The sequence below is a fragment of the Pan troglodytes genome, chromosome 2, assembly GCF_028858775.2.
Source record: "Pan troglodytes isolate AG18354 chromosome 2, NHGRI_mPanTro3-v2.0_pri, whole genome shotgun sequence".
NCBI lineage: Eukaryota > Metazoa > Chordata > Mammalia > Primates > Hominidae > Pan > Pan troglodytes.
In genome coordinates this window covers 103,637,726-103,654,610 of record NC_086015.1, presented here as the reverse complement: position 1 = coordinate 103,654,610, position 16,885 = coordinate 103,637,726, and the positions used below count along the sequence as shown (strand labels likewise).

Here is a 16,885-nt window from a genome sequence, read left to right as displayed (position 1 = left end):
TTTTAAGTTTTTTACTTTTAATAGAGGTGGGGCCTTGCTATTTTGCCCAGGCTGGTCTCAAACTCCTGAGCTCGAGACCCTACTGCCTTAGCCTCCCAAAGTGCTGGAATTATAGGCGTGAGCTGCTGCGCCCAGCCTATAGACTATGATTTTTGCATTTTTATTTATTAGATTGCTTTTTAATTTTCGTGTTTTGTGTTTTTGTGCCTTGTCAGACTTGTGGAACAAAAATCCAAAACTTAACCACCTTTTGGAATGCCCCAGAATCGTTTATACTGAAACAGATCTTGGTTTGTAAAAGAACACTATAAAAACATTTTGGGGGCAACTAGGGAGATTTAAATATGAACGAGATATTTGATGCTTTTCTGAATTATTTTGTGTGCTATAGTGTTGTGATTGTGACAATTCTTTACTCTTAGAAAATGAGGAAGTATTAGGGATGAACTGTCAGAATGTTTGACTTGAAAATCGTCAGCAAAAAGAAAACACATAAAGCAAATATGGCAAAATGTTAATTATTAAATCTAGGAGGAGGACACAGCTGTTCATGGTACTAGATTAAAACTTTGTAGAAGTTTAAAATTTTAAGCTTTCATAACAAAAAATTGGGGGGAAATACATAGCAGTTATGGTCTTTCTGCAGCTTAAGAGACTATCTGGACTTGGCTTTGTAGCAGGAAGATCTTTAAAAACCTTTTCATTTCTGCTATGCTTATTAACCTATGAGGTTTCAGGGTCAACCTGTGGTCACTTACAACCTGTTAAAAAAATTCATCTAGATTTCCAAATTTATTGGACTAACATTGTAACTAATAGTGGTCCTAAACCTGGCTGGAAATGTTATTTGAAGTGCTTGTTCAAAATGCAAATTATTTCATTTTTTTAGAAATGGATTCTTACAGTGTTGCCCAGGCTGGTCTCAAACTCCTAGGCTCAAGTGATCCTCCCACTTTGGCTTCAAAAAGTGCTGGCCTTATAGGCATGAGCCATGGCATCCAGGTGGAGATGCCCAGTAGGCAACCGGACCAAAGCCTCAAGCTCAGAAGATGTCTGGGCTGGAAATTGACTTGGGAGTCACCAGCAGTTTTAACTAAGAGGAAGCTCTGAATTTGGATGAGAACACACAAGCGGAGTGTGAAAGGCACACGCAAAAGAAGAAGGGCCTGTGGAGCCTGGGAAGGAGCCATTAGAGGAGAAGGACCAGGCCGGGCGCCACTGCCTGGTGGAGGAACAGCTGTGTCCTCCTCCTAGATTTAATAATTAACATAATCCCAGCACTTCAGGAGGCGGAGGCAGGTGGATCAAGAGGTCAGGAGCTCGAGACCAGCCTGACCAGCATGGTGAAACCCCGTCTCTACTAAAAATGCAAAAATTAGCTGGGCATGGTGGCACACACCTGTAATCCCAGCTACTCAGGAGGCTGAGACAGCAGAATCACTTGAACCTGGGAGGCGAATGTTGCGGTGAGCTGAGATTGTGCCACTGCACACCAGCCTGGGTGACAGAGCCAGACTCCATTAGAAAAAAAAAAAAGAGAGAGAGAGAAGCAGGACCAGGAGAAGGCCATCAAGACCAAAAGCCTATGGGTACTGTGTCCCTCTGTCACATGCAGGGAAACTGCTGACTTGGGCACTAGGGGTGTTCCTAGAAAAGGAAAAGCTAAATGAAAGTGCGCTTTTTAAACCTTTCTTTAGAACTTTCTGGGCACAATGGAAAAGCTAGTCACTGGGTTCTGGTTCTGGCTCTGACACTGATTAGATGTTAATACCTAGGGCAAATCACCTCACCCTCAGGACCTTTTCCTCACCTGTATGTGAAAGGATTTAGAGGCAAAGGAAGAAGAATCTGGCTGAAGGGTGAAGTTTGTGCAGCCCTCCCCACCACCACTCCCCTCACTGTCCCTTCTCTGCAGCAGCTCTGCCTTCGTTTCCATGTTCCTGTTCATCTGACGTATGAAAATAGGCCAAAAAACAAAACTACCAGGCCAAATGGATCTTGAAAGCCCAGCTAAAAATCTGGTGTGCCTTTTCAGTCTCTATTCTCATTTCTACCCATGTCTCACAGGCTTAATGACCATTTCCAGGCTGTTACTAGTCAGATTTTTATTTTTACTCCAGAGGACCTATTTCAACATCTCCGGCTGCTGCCATCTCTATTTACATGTCTTAACATCAGTTCCAACTCAACTATGTGAAACTAAATGTATCACCTCCAAAAGAGCTTCTCCACCCAGCACTTACAGGCACCACAATTTATGCCCAGTTTTCTAATTCTCCCTGCTTTCCAACCCTCCAAGAAAACCTAAGTCACTTCAGTGACTTTCGAGTCTTTCATTCCCCACCTCTGGTAAGGGACAGGGCTCTTCTTACTCTCAGGAAATGTCCCTGATTCCTCCTTTCAGTTCCCATCACCACCATCCACAGGTAGGCCTTCCTCACCTTGGGGAGACTGCTACAGGCACTTCCTAACTGGTCTCTCCTTTCCATCAGCATTCCTCCAGCTGCCGCTTCATAGTATGAGGTGAGTCTAGGGGAACGTGAGCTCAGTTTTTGGGGGAGAGGTGGATATGTGTTCCAGGAAAACTCTCCGTGTTTTTCCTCTGCTCTTACATCACCACCACAACAATCATCATCACAGAAGAATTCTGGGACCAAATGTGAGGGGGTTCCTCCCTACCACCAAGCAGCGGACACCAGCTGGGTATCCTCCTATTCAATTCCAACACTGTCTACCTGAGGAAGACACACCGGCACCAGTCATATGTCTTGGACTCCAGAACTTCTGACCAACCACTTTCAAGTTGGGGTTGCCATGATCCCATCTTTGGGTTTGAATAACTTGCTGGAGCAGCTCACAGAACTCATGGAAACATGTTTCCTGGTTTATTATAAAGGATGTTGCAAAGGCTACAAGGAAGAGATGTGTAGGGCAAAGTATGGGAGGAGGGGCACAAAGCTTCCATGCCCTCCAGAACCTCCACGAACGTGGTCAGCTATCTAGAAGCTCTCCAAACCCAGTTCTATTGGCCTTTATGGGAACTTTATGTTATCAGCATTCCTTCCTCCAAGGGATGGGGCAGGAGCTCTCAGGAGATATTTAAGACCCACAATCAGCAAGATTAGAGTTCTGCCTTGGGGCAGGTGAAAGGAGAGCAGGAGAGGCCAGAGAGATTCTGTTTCCTGAGGCCTGCCCCTGAGGCCTAACACAACTGGCATTATAACAAAAGACTTAACAAGGCTATGGGAGTCAGGGACCGTGCTTGAAAATGTGTGTATGTATGTGTGTGTATACCTCGTAACACCACAATACGCAAGTGACTTACAGCAGTCAGAAATTAGGGGCTGAAAATCAGAATTGCAGTTATTTGCAAAGAATAAGAGAAGAAATCTATGAGTAGATGCAATCGGAGAAGGAAAGAGTATGATACTACAGAAAGCAAAGGATCAAACTTGGGAATTATCATATTGGGTTAGAACTGTGTACAGGGAGGAGTCAAAGAGTGTGTATGCATCTAAATATACACATAAATGCATAGATACATAGAATTTTTAAATTTCTGATGCAGTTCTCTACAAATCAGGAGACCTGAGTTCAAAACTTTGCTGACACACCATGTAACTTTGGACAAGTTACTTAACGTTGGGAGACCAATTTAATATACCCACGTGGGTTAGACAGGTAACTGAGTAAAGCTGGCAACCTGAAGAGAAAAGCAAACACTGAGGCCACTAGCTCTCGCCTGCTGTTTCCAGGACAGCAAACAGCAAAGAGGTGGCACAGTATAGCAGTTATAACCATGAACTCTTTTGTGTGGATGTTAAGTTTTCATTTCCCTAGGGTAAATACCTAGGCGAGAGATTGCCGGGTTGTATAGTAAACATATGTTTATTTACAAGAAATGGCCAAACTGTTGTCTAGAGTGTCTGTACCATTTTGTACACCCACCAGCAATGTATGAATGTTCTAGTTATTCCATATCCTCACCAGCACTTGGTATTGTCATTTTTTGTTTTTAATTTTAGCCATTCTAACTGGTGTGGTTTTGATTTACATTTCCCCAACAGCTAATGATGGTCTTTTCACATGCCTATTTGCCACCCATCTTTCTCTGAAGAATTGCTTCTTTTCCCCATTGTTTTGTTTTCTTATTGTTGTAGTGAAAATCTTTATATATTCTGAACAAAAATCCTTTGTTGGTATGTTTTGCAAGTACAGTATTTTTCCCCAGTATGTAGCTTGTCTTTCCCTTCTATTAAGTGTCTTTTGCAGAGCAAAATTTTTAAATTTAAGAATTTTTTTTTTTTTTTGAGATGGAGTCTCTCTCTGTCACCCAGGCCGGAGTGCAGTGGTGATCTCGGCTCACTGCAACCTCTGCCTCCCAGAGTCAAGTGATTCTCTTACCTCAGCCTCCCAAGTAGCTGGGATTACAGGCGCACGCCACCAAGCCCGACTAATTTTTGTATTTTTAGTAGAGAGGGGGTTTCACCTTGCAGGCCAGGCTGGTCTCGAACTCCTGACCTCGTGATCTGCCCATCTCGGCCTCCCAAAGTGCTGGGATAATAGACATGATTCATTCTTATGGATTGTGCTTTTCATATGTCTAAGAACTATGGCCTAACCCAAGATCATGAAAATTTTCTCCTGTTTTCTATTAGTTTTATAGGTTTACATTGCACATTTAGCTGTATGATGCATTGAGTTAATTTTTGTATAAGGTTTGAGGTATATAGGTTGAGGTTAATTTCTTTGTATATGGGTATCTAGTTGTTCCAACAGTGTATGTTGAAAAGACTATCCTTTCTCTATTGAATTGCCTTTGAAACTTTGCTCAAAACAACTGCCCATTATTTGTGGGGGTCTATTTTTTTTCATTTTATTTATTTATTTTAATTGTTTTATTTCCATAGGTTATTGGGGAACAGGTAGTGTTTGGTGACCTGAGTAAGTTCTTTAGTGGTGATTTGTGAAATTTTGGTACACCCATCACCCGAGCAGTATATACTGCACCCAATTTGTAGTATTTTATCCTTCACCCCCTTCCCACTCTTTCCCCGAGTCCCCACAGTCCATTGTCTCATTCTTATGCCTTTGCATCCTCATAGCTTAGCTCCTACATATGAGTGAGAACATACGATGTTTGGTTTTCCATTCCTGAGTTACTTTACTTAGAAAAATAGTTTCCAATATTATCCAGGTCGCTGCGAATGCCATTCATTCATTCCTTTTTATGGCTGAATAGTATTCCATCATATATATATATATATATATATATCACAGTTTCTTTATCCACTCATTGATTGATGGGCATTTGGGTTGGTTCCACATTTTTGCAATTGCAAATTGTGCTGCTGTAAACATGTGTGTGCAAGTTATCTTTTTCTTATAATGACTTTTTTTTTTTGAGATGGAATCTTGCACTGTCACCCAGACTGGAGTGCAATGGCACAATCTCATCTCACTGCAATCTCCGCCTCCTGGGGTCAAGCCATTCTCCTGCCTCAGCCTCCCGAGTAGCTGGGATTACAGGTGCCCACCACCATGCCCAACTAATTTTTGCATTTTTAGCAGAGACGGGGTTTCACCATGTTGGCCAGGCTGGTCTCGAACTCCTGACCTCAGGTGATCCACCTGCCTTGGCCTCCCAAAGTGCTGAGATTACAGGTGTGAGTCACCGTGACCAACCAATGACTTCTTTTCCTCTGGGTAGACACCCAGCAGTGGGACTGCTGGATCAAATGGTAGTTCTACTTTTAGTTCTTGAAGGAATCTCCACATTGTTTTCCACAGTGGTTGTACTAGTTTACATTCCCACCAGCTGCATAGACGCGTTCCCTCTTTACAGCATCCATGCCAATATCTTTTTTTTTTAATTTTTTGATTATGGCCATTCTTGCAGGGGTAAGATGGTATCACATTGTGGTTTTGATTTGCATTTCCCTAATCATTAGTGATGTTGAGCATTTTTTCATATGTTTGTTGGCCATTTGTATATCTTCTTTTGAGAATTGTTTATTCATGTCCTTAGCACACTTTTTTTTTGTGGTAGAACAAAATTTGATTGTTTATATGCCCTGAATTTTTTTAAATTATACTTTCAGTTTTAGGGTACATGTGCACAACGTGCAAGTTTGTTACATATGTATACCTGTGCCATGTTGGTGTGCTGCACCCATTAACTTGTCAATTACATTAGGTATATCTCCTAATGCTATCCCTCCCCACTCCCTGCACCCCACGACAGGCCCCGGTGTGTGATGTTCCCCACCCTGTGTCCAAATGTTTTAATTGTTCAGTTCCCACCTGTGAGTGAGAACATGCGGTGTTTGGTTTTCTTTCCTTGGGACAGTTTGCTCAGAATGATGATTTCCAGCTTCATCCATGTCCCTACAATGGACATGAGCTCATCCTTTTTTATGGCTGCATAGTATTCCATGGGCACACTTTCTGATGGGATTTTTTTCTTGCTAATTTGAGTTTGTTGTAGATTCTGGATATTAGTCCTTTTTCAGATGCATAGATTGTGAAGATTTTCTCCCACTCTGTGGGTTGTCTGTTTGCTGATTGTTCCTTTTGCCGTGAAAAAAGCTCTTTAGTTTGTCCCAAATATATATCTTTGTTTTTATTGCATTTGCTTTTGGGTTCTTGGTCATGAAATCCTTGCCTAAGCCAGTGTCTAGAAGGGTTTTTCTGGTGTTATCTTCTAGAATTTTTATAGTTTCAGGTCTTAGATCTAAGTCCTTGATCCTTAAAAGTTCTTGATAAAAAATATTTTTGTTAAGCACTATGTAACACACTGCATGCCACATAATACACTGCATAACATTCTAGCAGGGGTAAGTGACCATAGCTGAATTCTTTTCTTATCAATCAGGAAAATGAAAATCCTTCCTTAATCAATTTCTCCAAAGTCTCTGACACATAACAACAACTCCAAAAATGCACCTCTCTTTCCATCAAACTCCACTGATATGAAAAATGGGCAACCTGTTTTTCCTTGCCCTGTTAGTGAACTTGTGGGTGTACCCAGTGGCCACTCTAGGGATCTCTATAATCAACAAGACACAGTAACAAGTGTTGGCAAGCAAGTGGAGAAATCAGAACACTCACACATTGCCAGTGGGGATGTAAAGTGGAAAATAGTTTGGAAGTTCCTCGAAGAGTTAAACATGGAATTAACATACAACTCAGTAATTCCACTTACTCCTAGGTAAATATCCAAAAGAACTGAAAATGTATGTTAACACAAAAACCTGTACACAAATGTTCACAGGGCATTATTCATAATAGCCAAAAAGTGGAAGCAACCCAAATGTCCACCATCTGATGAATAAATGAGTTATATCTATACAATAAAATATTCAGCCACAAAAATGAAATTCTGATACATGCTACAATGCAAATGAAGCTTTAAAATATTATGTTTTGAGGTTGGGCATGGTGGCTCATGCCTGTAATCCCAGCACTTTGGGAGGCTGAGGCAGGCAGATCACTTGAGGTCACAAGTTCGAGACCAGCGTGGCCAACATGGCAAAACCCTGTCTCTGCTAAAAATACAAAAATTAGCCAGGTGTGGTGGCGCACACCTGTAGTACCAGCTACTCGTGAAGCTGAGGCAGGAGCATTGCTTGAACAGGGAAGGTGGAGGTTGCAGTGAGCCAAGATCTTACCACTCCACTCCAGCCTGGGCACCACAGTGAGACTCCATCCCCGCCCCCTACCCAAAAAAAAGTATATGTGTATATATGTTTTGAAGTTAGATGTGATTTAAAAATTAGAAAAACAAAATATGTATATTAAGTGAAAAAAGCTGGCAAAAACCACATATTGTATGATTCCTTTTATAATGAAATGTCCAGAATCCACAGAGACAGAAAGTAGAATGGTGCTTGGTAAGGGCTGGAGGGAAGAGGGAAAGGAGAGTGACTACTAACAGGTATGGATTTGTGCTGTTTTTCTGAGGTGATGAAATGTTCTAGAACTAGAATTGCACAACTCTGTGGATATTCCAATAACTACTGAAAGGGGGGACTTTAAGGCATGTCAATTATACTTCAATAAATATGTTAAGTTCAAGATGTTAGTGATCAAACTGAGATATTACATTCATTACTCATTCAACCTATAGAGTTGGGGTTCCCCCACATCAAACTATGAATTTTAACTAGGACTGCCAATTTATGGCTGGTTAGTCTAATGTAAGAGTATCGTGCTAAGGAGTTAAAGGTCCTGTGTGAAACATACCAGTGACAAAAATGGTTGAGTATGTCAATACAAATTTATCATACTGACCAAGTTTTATTAATGGTGGGCAAATGGCATCAATCCTATATAGGAGAAATAATTGTATACCTTCACAGACAAAAATAATTTCCAAGGAGTGTGGAGATAAGAGGAATATTTTCTCTTTTCACTCAATTTCTTTGAGCCTTGGTTTCCTTATCTTGAAAATACAAAAAATAACCACCTCCTAAAGTTGCAACCTTTGCAATCACAAGAGGCCATGAGAGGTGGCCACCCCAGAGTGATTCCCAGCTCTGTGGTCAGTGGGCCAGTGAAGGGAGGATGATCTACACAAGTGCCTAGAACAGTCAATGAAATGTATTTTCATTTAATAGTCATAAATAATCCTGTAACTGTGTAGTTCATGGTAGTAGGTAACTTACTACATGCCTTCAATTCTCTAATTTTGTGACCTTAAGAGATTTGCAAATAGGGAAAAGAAAGAGAGAGACAGTGTCTTTAAGAACAAAGTTTTGGGCAAACTATTAATTTATTTACAATTGTAATTTATAAACAGTAACACAAACATCTTTACATTAATATTATGAAAAATGTCCCATGGCTGAAATGGGTGAAAAATGAGACTTCAGTACATTTCTAAAGGGGTGCCAAGAAAAGGGAAAAAATGCAATTACAACAGTTTTAGGGGAGAGTTATATCAAGTAATACACCCAGGTGCAATTTCATGCAGATGTCTTCAACCACTCAAACTGTTTTTATTAGATATTAGAATAAAATTTCCCAAATTATGTTGCCTTTTATTCACTTGATTTCCATAAGTAAATCAAAATGACTGGCCGTTAACAGGGTACATCTAAATATTTCTCCCATCAACCCCTTAGAGATAATCCCTTACATTTTAGGACATGTCAGATTGTGGGTATTGCAACTTCCCAAATGGATTTTACAAAATATTATTCCATAGCCCTAAATGTGTTCCTGGACTTCTCTTACCAAATGTGTCTAATATGGACCATTATAAATTAAATGAAAAACGCTGCAAAATACAGCAGAGCCATTTTCAGTACATTAAGACAATATGTCCAAAACTAATTTCAAACCACTGGAACTTCAATGAGAGGACAAAACCAAAAGAAGAGAAAGAACTTCAGAAAATGATGACAAAAACAATTGTACTTTATAAGCTCTCTGATTATTTGGCATTTATATAAGTGGATATTACTGTGGTTACAGACCATAATCCTCAATGAGGATAAATCAATGTGGCTTAAACACTTGTTTTAAAATATGAATAAAATAATCCACTTGTAATAAAAACCAATGACATTTTTACAGACACAATTCTGTCCCCAAAATGTTAATTTTAATCTTAACAGCCTACCTACTTATTTTAATGCTTTTAACTGCTCTTTAGAAATCATTAGGATGAAGTTTCTTATCTTTGAAGCATTTAGTGTCCAAAAAATTAGCTATTGGAGCAAAGGTGATTTAGAAACTGATGTTTCAACATTTTACTAGCTGTACTGTATTTTGAGTTGGCAGGAATCTTCAACCATTCCATTAAAAAAATTTCACTCTTTTTAAGAAGAATAGAAACAGTGAGTGAATTATTAACCTATGTTTTTAGTTTCTGATATTGCTCAGTGAGTAAAACAATGTAGCAATTAAGGAAGTCTCTTCAACTAATTCTATCTCTAATTTTCAGTGAAGACACTGCAGATATGTATGTGTACAGTTGTTTTTGAACCCGAAAGTGATGCATGTTCCCTTAAAACAGCTCTTCAAAACAGAACTGCATTCTGTACCCTTACTTAGTCCATAAGGGCACAGGGTCAGTTACTTCAAAGTAATTTAATAACTGACCTTTATAATACATCATTTTATAAAACCAAAATGCAAAAGAAAAATTTTTAAAAAGTTTACTGTCCACAGATTGATTATAATAATTTACACTTTCTTAGACCTGCTATTTAAGCAGCCCCATGAGCAAATGAAAGGTCTCCAGTTAGTATTCAGTCAGGAGGTATATGTCCATGTTTCTCTTGGTTGTCTTAATTTCTTTTTATATAATTTTCTTTTATATTAACTTTCCAAAGCATCCAAAACTTTCATGATCTGCTGTTTTATGGCTTTAGTTGCATCCCCTGCATTTGGAATCAAATACCTAAGGGGGGGAAAAAAATATATATATATATATATATATATACACATATGTATATGTATATAAAAATACAGTGCTTTCCCTTCAAGACTCAGCTGATAGGTCACCTCCAATGGGAAGCTTTCCCTAACCCACAAAGCCAGCAGAGATGCCTCCTATGTACTCCCATAACTTATTTGAACATAATCCAAAGCTTATTTCGAAAGAAAATCTAAATGCAAAGGCAATGTGATTTTTCATATAGTGTAAAGCTAAAATTCTTTGAACCATTATTAAATATAGGTAATAGCTAGATAAAACACAAGATAAAAAATATAATATTCCACTCCCCAATACAGATGTACCTTCAATTAGCTACAAAAATCACACACGAATTGTTGGTATCCAATTCCAAAGACAATGACAATTCCAACACTTAATAGTTTGACTTTAAGCAAGTAATTTAAGTTCACTAAAACAGATTCCTATATAAAAAATAGCTATAGTTATCCAAACTTTACAGAGGGTTATGTACATAATAAAATGGCGTTATGAGGTCTGAAATATTTTAAAAAGACAAGACTTATGATAACTATTGCAAAATATCAACACCATAGATTAAATGTCAATTTTCTTTTCTTGGAGAATAAAAATAGTGGTATTTTTTTAAAAAAGCATTTTCGGTAAAACCTAACAATTCCACTGTATAAATCATCTATAAGTGTTATATGCGAGGCAGAATAGAGAACCATAAGTATCAATGAAGAAAGGGAGAGAGAGAATCTAGTTACTTTATCTTCCACTATTAAGACTATCTTCCAAAACTCTGAATTAAAAAAAAAAAAGATGTTGATCTATACATAATAAACTTCAATTTATTTAGCAAAATTTGTGGGAAAGCCTTTAAAACATAATTCCCAACTTTTACTATACATGAGAGAGTCATAATTCAAATCTCCTTTGGTTAGGATTAATTTATAAGTAGATATTAAAATGTGTATACCTCTCACCCATTGAATCTACTTGCAGGAATTTATCCTGAGAAGACTAATTGGACAACTATGTAAACATACATGTTTTTAAAGGCCCACTAGAAGATTAATAGTGAAACACATGAAAACAATGTAAATGCCAATCAACATGAGGCTTGTTAAATCAATCTCCTGAGAAATCCTTATAACAGAATATCTACCATTAAAAAGCTAAGAATTTATATTTATTGGGCCGGGCATGGTGGCTCACTCCTGTAATCTCAGCACTTTGGGAGGCCAAGGTGGGTGGATCACGAGGTCAGGAGATGGAGACCATCCTGGCTAACACGGTGAAACCCCATCTCTACTAAAAATACAAAAATTAGCTGGGCATGGTGGTGGGCGCCTCTAGTCCCAGCTACTCGGTAGGCTGAGGCAGGGAGAATGGTGTGAACCTGGGAGGCGGAGCTTGCAGTGAGCCGTGATCGCAACACCGCACTCTAGCCTGAGTGACAGAGAGAGACTCCGTCTCAAAAAAAATTAATTAATTAATTTAAAAAATTTTATATTTATTAAAATGTAAGTATATTCACACTATACTATTTTCTTAAAAAATCAGAACACAAAAACAAGCCTATATCACATTTATCTAGTTTTTAGTAGAGAAATAACATATGCATTAAAAAAAATCTGAGAAGATACTCATCAATGTGTTAACAGAGAATTAGAATGACATATTCTTTATATTATTAATTGAAAATATCACTATGTAAATATTTATTCTTACATAAAGCAATAAAGTGATTTTTTTTTACAAATCAGGTATTATTTTCTTTTAACAAAGTACATAAAACAGTATAGATTCATGATGTTTGCTACCTAATTGTCAGTACAAGATGAAAGAAGCTGAATAATTTCCTCTTCCAACTGAAGTTGATTATTTAAAAGTGCTGCGATATAACCTTAAGCTTACTATTTATCCAAGCACTCCTGTAAATAATAAGTGTAATCCTAAATCCCAGTGGGGGAACAACTTGAACTGATGCAAGGTATAATAAACCACAAATCAGGAGTCAGGAAGGCTATATTTGGTTCTGTCACAAACTAAGTGTTAGGATCTGGGAAGTCATTCCACCCCTCTGGGCTTCATATTTTTATCTACAGATTAAAAAATAGTTTAGTATCAATATCAGTGTGGTCCACAGCTGTTGGGCCAGTCTTTGAACTGTTAGTGACCCACAATGAGACAAAGGGGGGCTTGTACCAGGCTGTAAATTACCTATATCACCCAGCACACTGCTTAGTTCACTGACAGTTTGTCAAAACAAGAATTTTTCGATGAAGGAAAATAAAAATATCAACATATTCTAAAACAAGTTTCTTATTTCTCTGCAAGCCAGCAATTAGTGCAGCACTGGTACAGATTAACAATAAGGATGCTTGGGTCAGAAACTTTATGAAATTAGCTATGGCACTTACTCAAATCATGTGCTAATGGCTAAACCACATATGACTAAGGACTCCGGAGAAAGCGATAAGAAACACTAAAAGTGGTTCAGCTATCCTATTCCACCATCCATTCCCCAAAATAAAGAAACAAACTCTTTATAGTGAACTACAGTAATTCAGATAATATCTGAATTCAGATAATATTATCCTAAGGAAAATCTTACCTTTCGATTGCCAAGATTTCTATTCCTGAAGCACTGCTATTTCCATACTTGAAGGTAATGAGTTCAGGATGTTTTTTTTTGGATGTAATTTTAACTACAGAATTCAGCGCTTGTCGAGACTGTATATAAGCCAATCCTTTCCGTGAAACAATCTCCCTTAAACAGTACATATGTGTTGCAGTAACCAACAGATGACTTGAGACAAAAAGAGCATTAAAAGAAAAAGAATTTTTAAGTAAATTTAATTCAAAACAGGTGTTGTTTCAACCATCTCAATTATTAGAAATGTTCAACTCTAAATAAAATTATTTGAGTTAAAAGATATAAACAGAGGTTAATCTATAAACAAGTAAGCTACACATTAACACCTTTTAATTGTATGCAAAATTAATATTTTATTAACAGATAATCCTGCAATGATTTAAAATGTAATAAATATAATAAAAAGTTCCATACAACATAGAAATCACTACAATAATATATTTTTTATTGAAATGGAGTATATTACGTTTCAGATTTTTTAACGCTATTACCTATATTCATAAACTATTCTCATTCAATGCACCATATCCTATATCTAATATCCAAGATCACTAGGCAATTGTTGGGTTTCCCTACATATTTTGTAAACATTCTGTAACTGGATCCTGAAGGCAAAATGAGCATAGTATTATTAACACTCACCCAACCCCTGTATCTCAGCTTCTTTTTAATATAATACTCTCACATTTTTTATGTACAGTAATACAATATGACAGTTATCAGACAAGTGCAGAATGTGGAACATTCTGTAGGATGATTGACCTGGACTCAAAGGATTCATTCATCATGAAGAGAAAAGGGAAGCAAGGGGGTGGGGGGATGAGTTCTGCTGTACACAGGGTGAGACTAAAGACACATAACAGACAATGCAATGTGTAAACCATGAACTGGATCATGGATCAGAAAGAAAAAACACACTACAAAAGATACTTTGGGGACACTGAAAATTTGGGGTATGATCTGTATGTTAAATGATGTTAATTTACAAAAATTTTTAGGTGGGGTAATGGCATTGAAGTTATGCAGGAGAATGCTCATATACTTGGGAGGTTTATGCTAAAGCATTTAGGGATGAAGTGTCACATTTGTAGACTTCTTTTGAAAGGTTTGACAAAAATGTACATATACATGCATATGTATATATATACACATACGAAATGGGGTGGTATTAAAAGGTGGTAACAGTTGATAAATCTAAGAATCATGGCCGGCCACGGTGGCTCACACCTGTAATCCCAGCACTTTGGGAGGCTGAGGTGGGCAGATCACCTGAGGTCCGGAGTTCGAGACCAGTCTGACCAACATAGAGAAACCCCGTCTCTACTAAAAATACAAAATTAGCCAGGGGTGGTGGCGCATGCCTGTAATCCCAGCTACTCTGGAGGCTGAGGCAGGAGAATCACTTGAACCTGGGAGGCAGAGGTTGCTGTGAGCCGAGATCGTGCCACTGCACTCCAGCCTGGGCAACAAGAGCAAAACTCCGTCTCAAAAAGAAAAAAAAAGAATCATAAGGGTGTTCAATGTACTATTCCTTCAACATTTTTGTATAAAATTTTTCAAAATAAAAATTACATAATACTGTAAATTCAAGACCTGTAATACAAGTAGACAGAAGGAAATTATATCTTATTGTACTAGGATAAATAAAGGTTCTTCTGTAGTTCAGTTTTGTATTATTAACTTCCCCAAATTCAATTTTACTTCTTATGAAGACATTTTTAAAAGTACCTGGGAAACATGTGTCCACTTTCTTTTACTTCTTTACAAGGAAAATGATGTTTGACATCTGGCTTGTTTATCCAAGTCTGAATGTTTACAACCTCTTTTCTATCATCATCTGACATTGAAGAACTGTCAATTTCATCTATAAAAAATATAAAGTATTAAATATGGATATTACCAACTTTTAAAATGATACATTCCCTAACAGTCTAAAAAAAATTTCAGTAGTATTTTGAAGATATGGATTGAAAAACAAACAGGCTGGGCACAGTGACTCACGCCTGCAATCACAGCACTTTGGGAGGCTGAGGCAGGCAGATCACCTGAGGGCAGGAGTTGGAGACCAGCCTGGGCAACATGTTGAAACCCCATCTCTACTAAAAAATATAAAAAATTAGCTGGGCGTGGTGGCGCACACCTGTAATCTCAAATACTCGGGAGGCTGAGGCATGAGAATCGCTTGAACCCAGGAGGTGGAGGTTGCAGTGAGCTGAGATTGTGCCACTGCACTCCAGCTTGGGCAACAGAATGAGACTGTCTCAAAAAAAAGAAAAAAAAAAAAAAAGAATAACGCAATCAATTCTAATCCTGCTACTCTATTTCCTTATGCCACTGATAATACAGAAATATTATTATCAAACATCACTTTCATATGGTAACAAAGTCAGGTTTAAATATTAAGAATACGCTTTTAAAGATTAAACCATTTGGGGTATTTCAATTGTTTTGATATGCATAACTTAACTATGATCTGACTAGTCTGTAAAGAGATGGCTGAATTGTTAAACAATAGGCACCTATCTTGAGAGTAAAGACGGCAGATTTCGTTTTATCTTGCTGCTTTTTTGATTTTAAGGAAAATAATAAAATCAATCCTGAGATAAATAAGTAAAAATTTAGGGTTATTTTCCCTAAGAGAAATATAAAATAATTATATTTTCTAATTTAAGAAAGGGATAATACAGTCTCTAAGGTAAATAATTACAGGTTCTGTCCTTTGCTTTCTAACAAATACTGCAAAATATAGAGACATAATGAAAAAGGAAATCGCACGTTATCTACACCAGCTTAAACAAAAGTGAAACTCTCATGTATCTCCTCCTACTCACATTCTCCTCCCTTCCCCACCAAGAAATACTAATTATCTGAATTTGGTGTTATCAGTTCCATACATGTCTTTGCTTTAACATATATGCATATCCCTAAATAATATACAGTAGTATTCTACACTTAAATGTATATAAATGTATATGTACACTTAAATGTATATAAATATACACTTAAATGTATATAAATGTATATAAAAAGTAGACTACTCAACTGCATTCTTCCACAACTGCTACCCTACTCCCAACATCTGAAATTCATACATACTGATACACATAGTTTCAGTTTTCTCACTTTCATTATGGTCCAATTTTCCATATTGTAAATATGTGTGTGTAGATACATGATAAATGTAAATATGACACAATTTATTCATCCATTTGCCTCTCCCCTTTGTTAATGGAAGAAGTTGAGATATTCAGAGAGAGAGTTAACAGAAAGAGATGGCAACAGAGAGGGGAAAAAAGAAGAAAAGGAAACAAGCAGAAATATCACATTCACCTCTCTGCAAGTTTTCTGAAAAGTGATTTCATGTATCTATTAAAATGTCAAATGTGATTCCCTATAACCTAGCAATCTTACTTAGCAGTAAGATTTAAAATTTAAAATTCTTAGCAGAATTTACCCTCTGAATATACTGTCATCAGAAGCTAATCTACATATATATCTTTATATAAAGATCCAGTGTCATTTGAAACAAACAAAAAACCTGGAAAACCACCAGTGTCAACTGGAAGACTGACTAAATAAAGTATGGTATGTTTATATGATAGAAGGAGAATGAGGAGATACATGAGCTGAAATGGAAAATATGCAACATGTATTTATTACTAACTGGAAAAAGCAAGGTGAGATTTGGGAGTCTTTTTTTCTCATTCTGTATATTTATATATTTTTTCCCTAACTCAGTACACATATTAACCAATATTAGTTATGACTGCTTACCTAACTCAATACACATATTAACCAATATTAGTTATGATTGC

The 16,885-nt window shown here is 37.4% G+C and overlaps 1 protein-coding gene across 2 annotated transcripts in view; it reads right to left on the bottom strand.

Annotated features, from left to right (window-relative positions):
- Positions 1-8,754: 8,754 nt before the first annotated feature.
- TBC1D23 (TBC1 domain family member 23) overlaps positions 8,755-16,885 on the bottom strand; it is a 64,997-nt gene continuing 56,866 nt past the window's right edge. For both annotated transcript variants that reach the window (XM_016941544.4, XM_016941546.3), the window contains 3 exons: positions 14,799-14,934; positions 13,029-13,223; positions 8,755-10,408 (listed from right to left, as the gene is read on the bottom strand). In XM_016941544.4, coding sequence (XP_016797033.1) covers positions 10,327-10,408; positions 13,029-13,223; positions 14,799-14,934 — 413 coding nt within the window. In that variant the 3' untranslated portion in view covers positions 8,755-10,326. The remainder of the gene's footprint in view (positions 10,409-13,028; positions 13,224-14,798; positions 14,935-16,885) is intronic.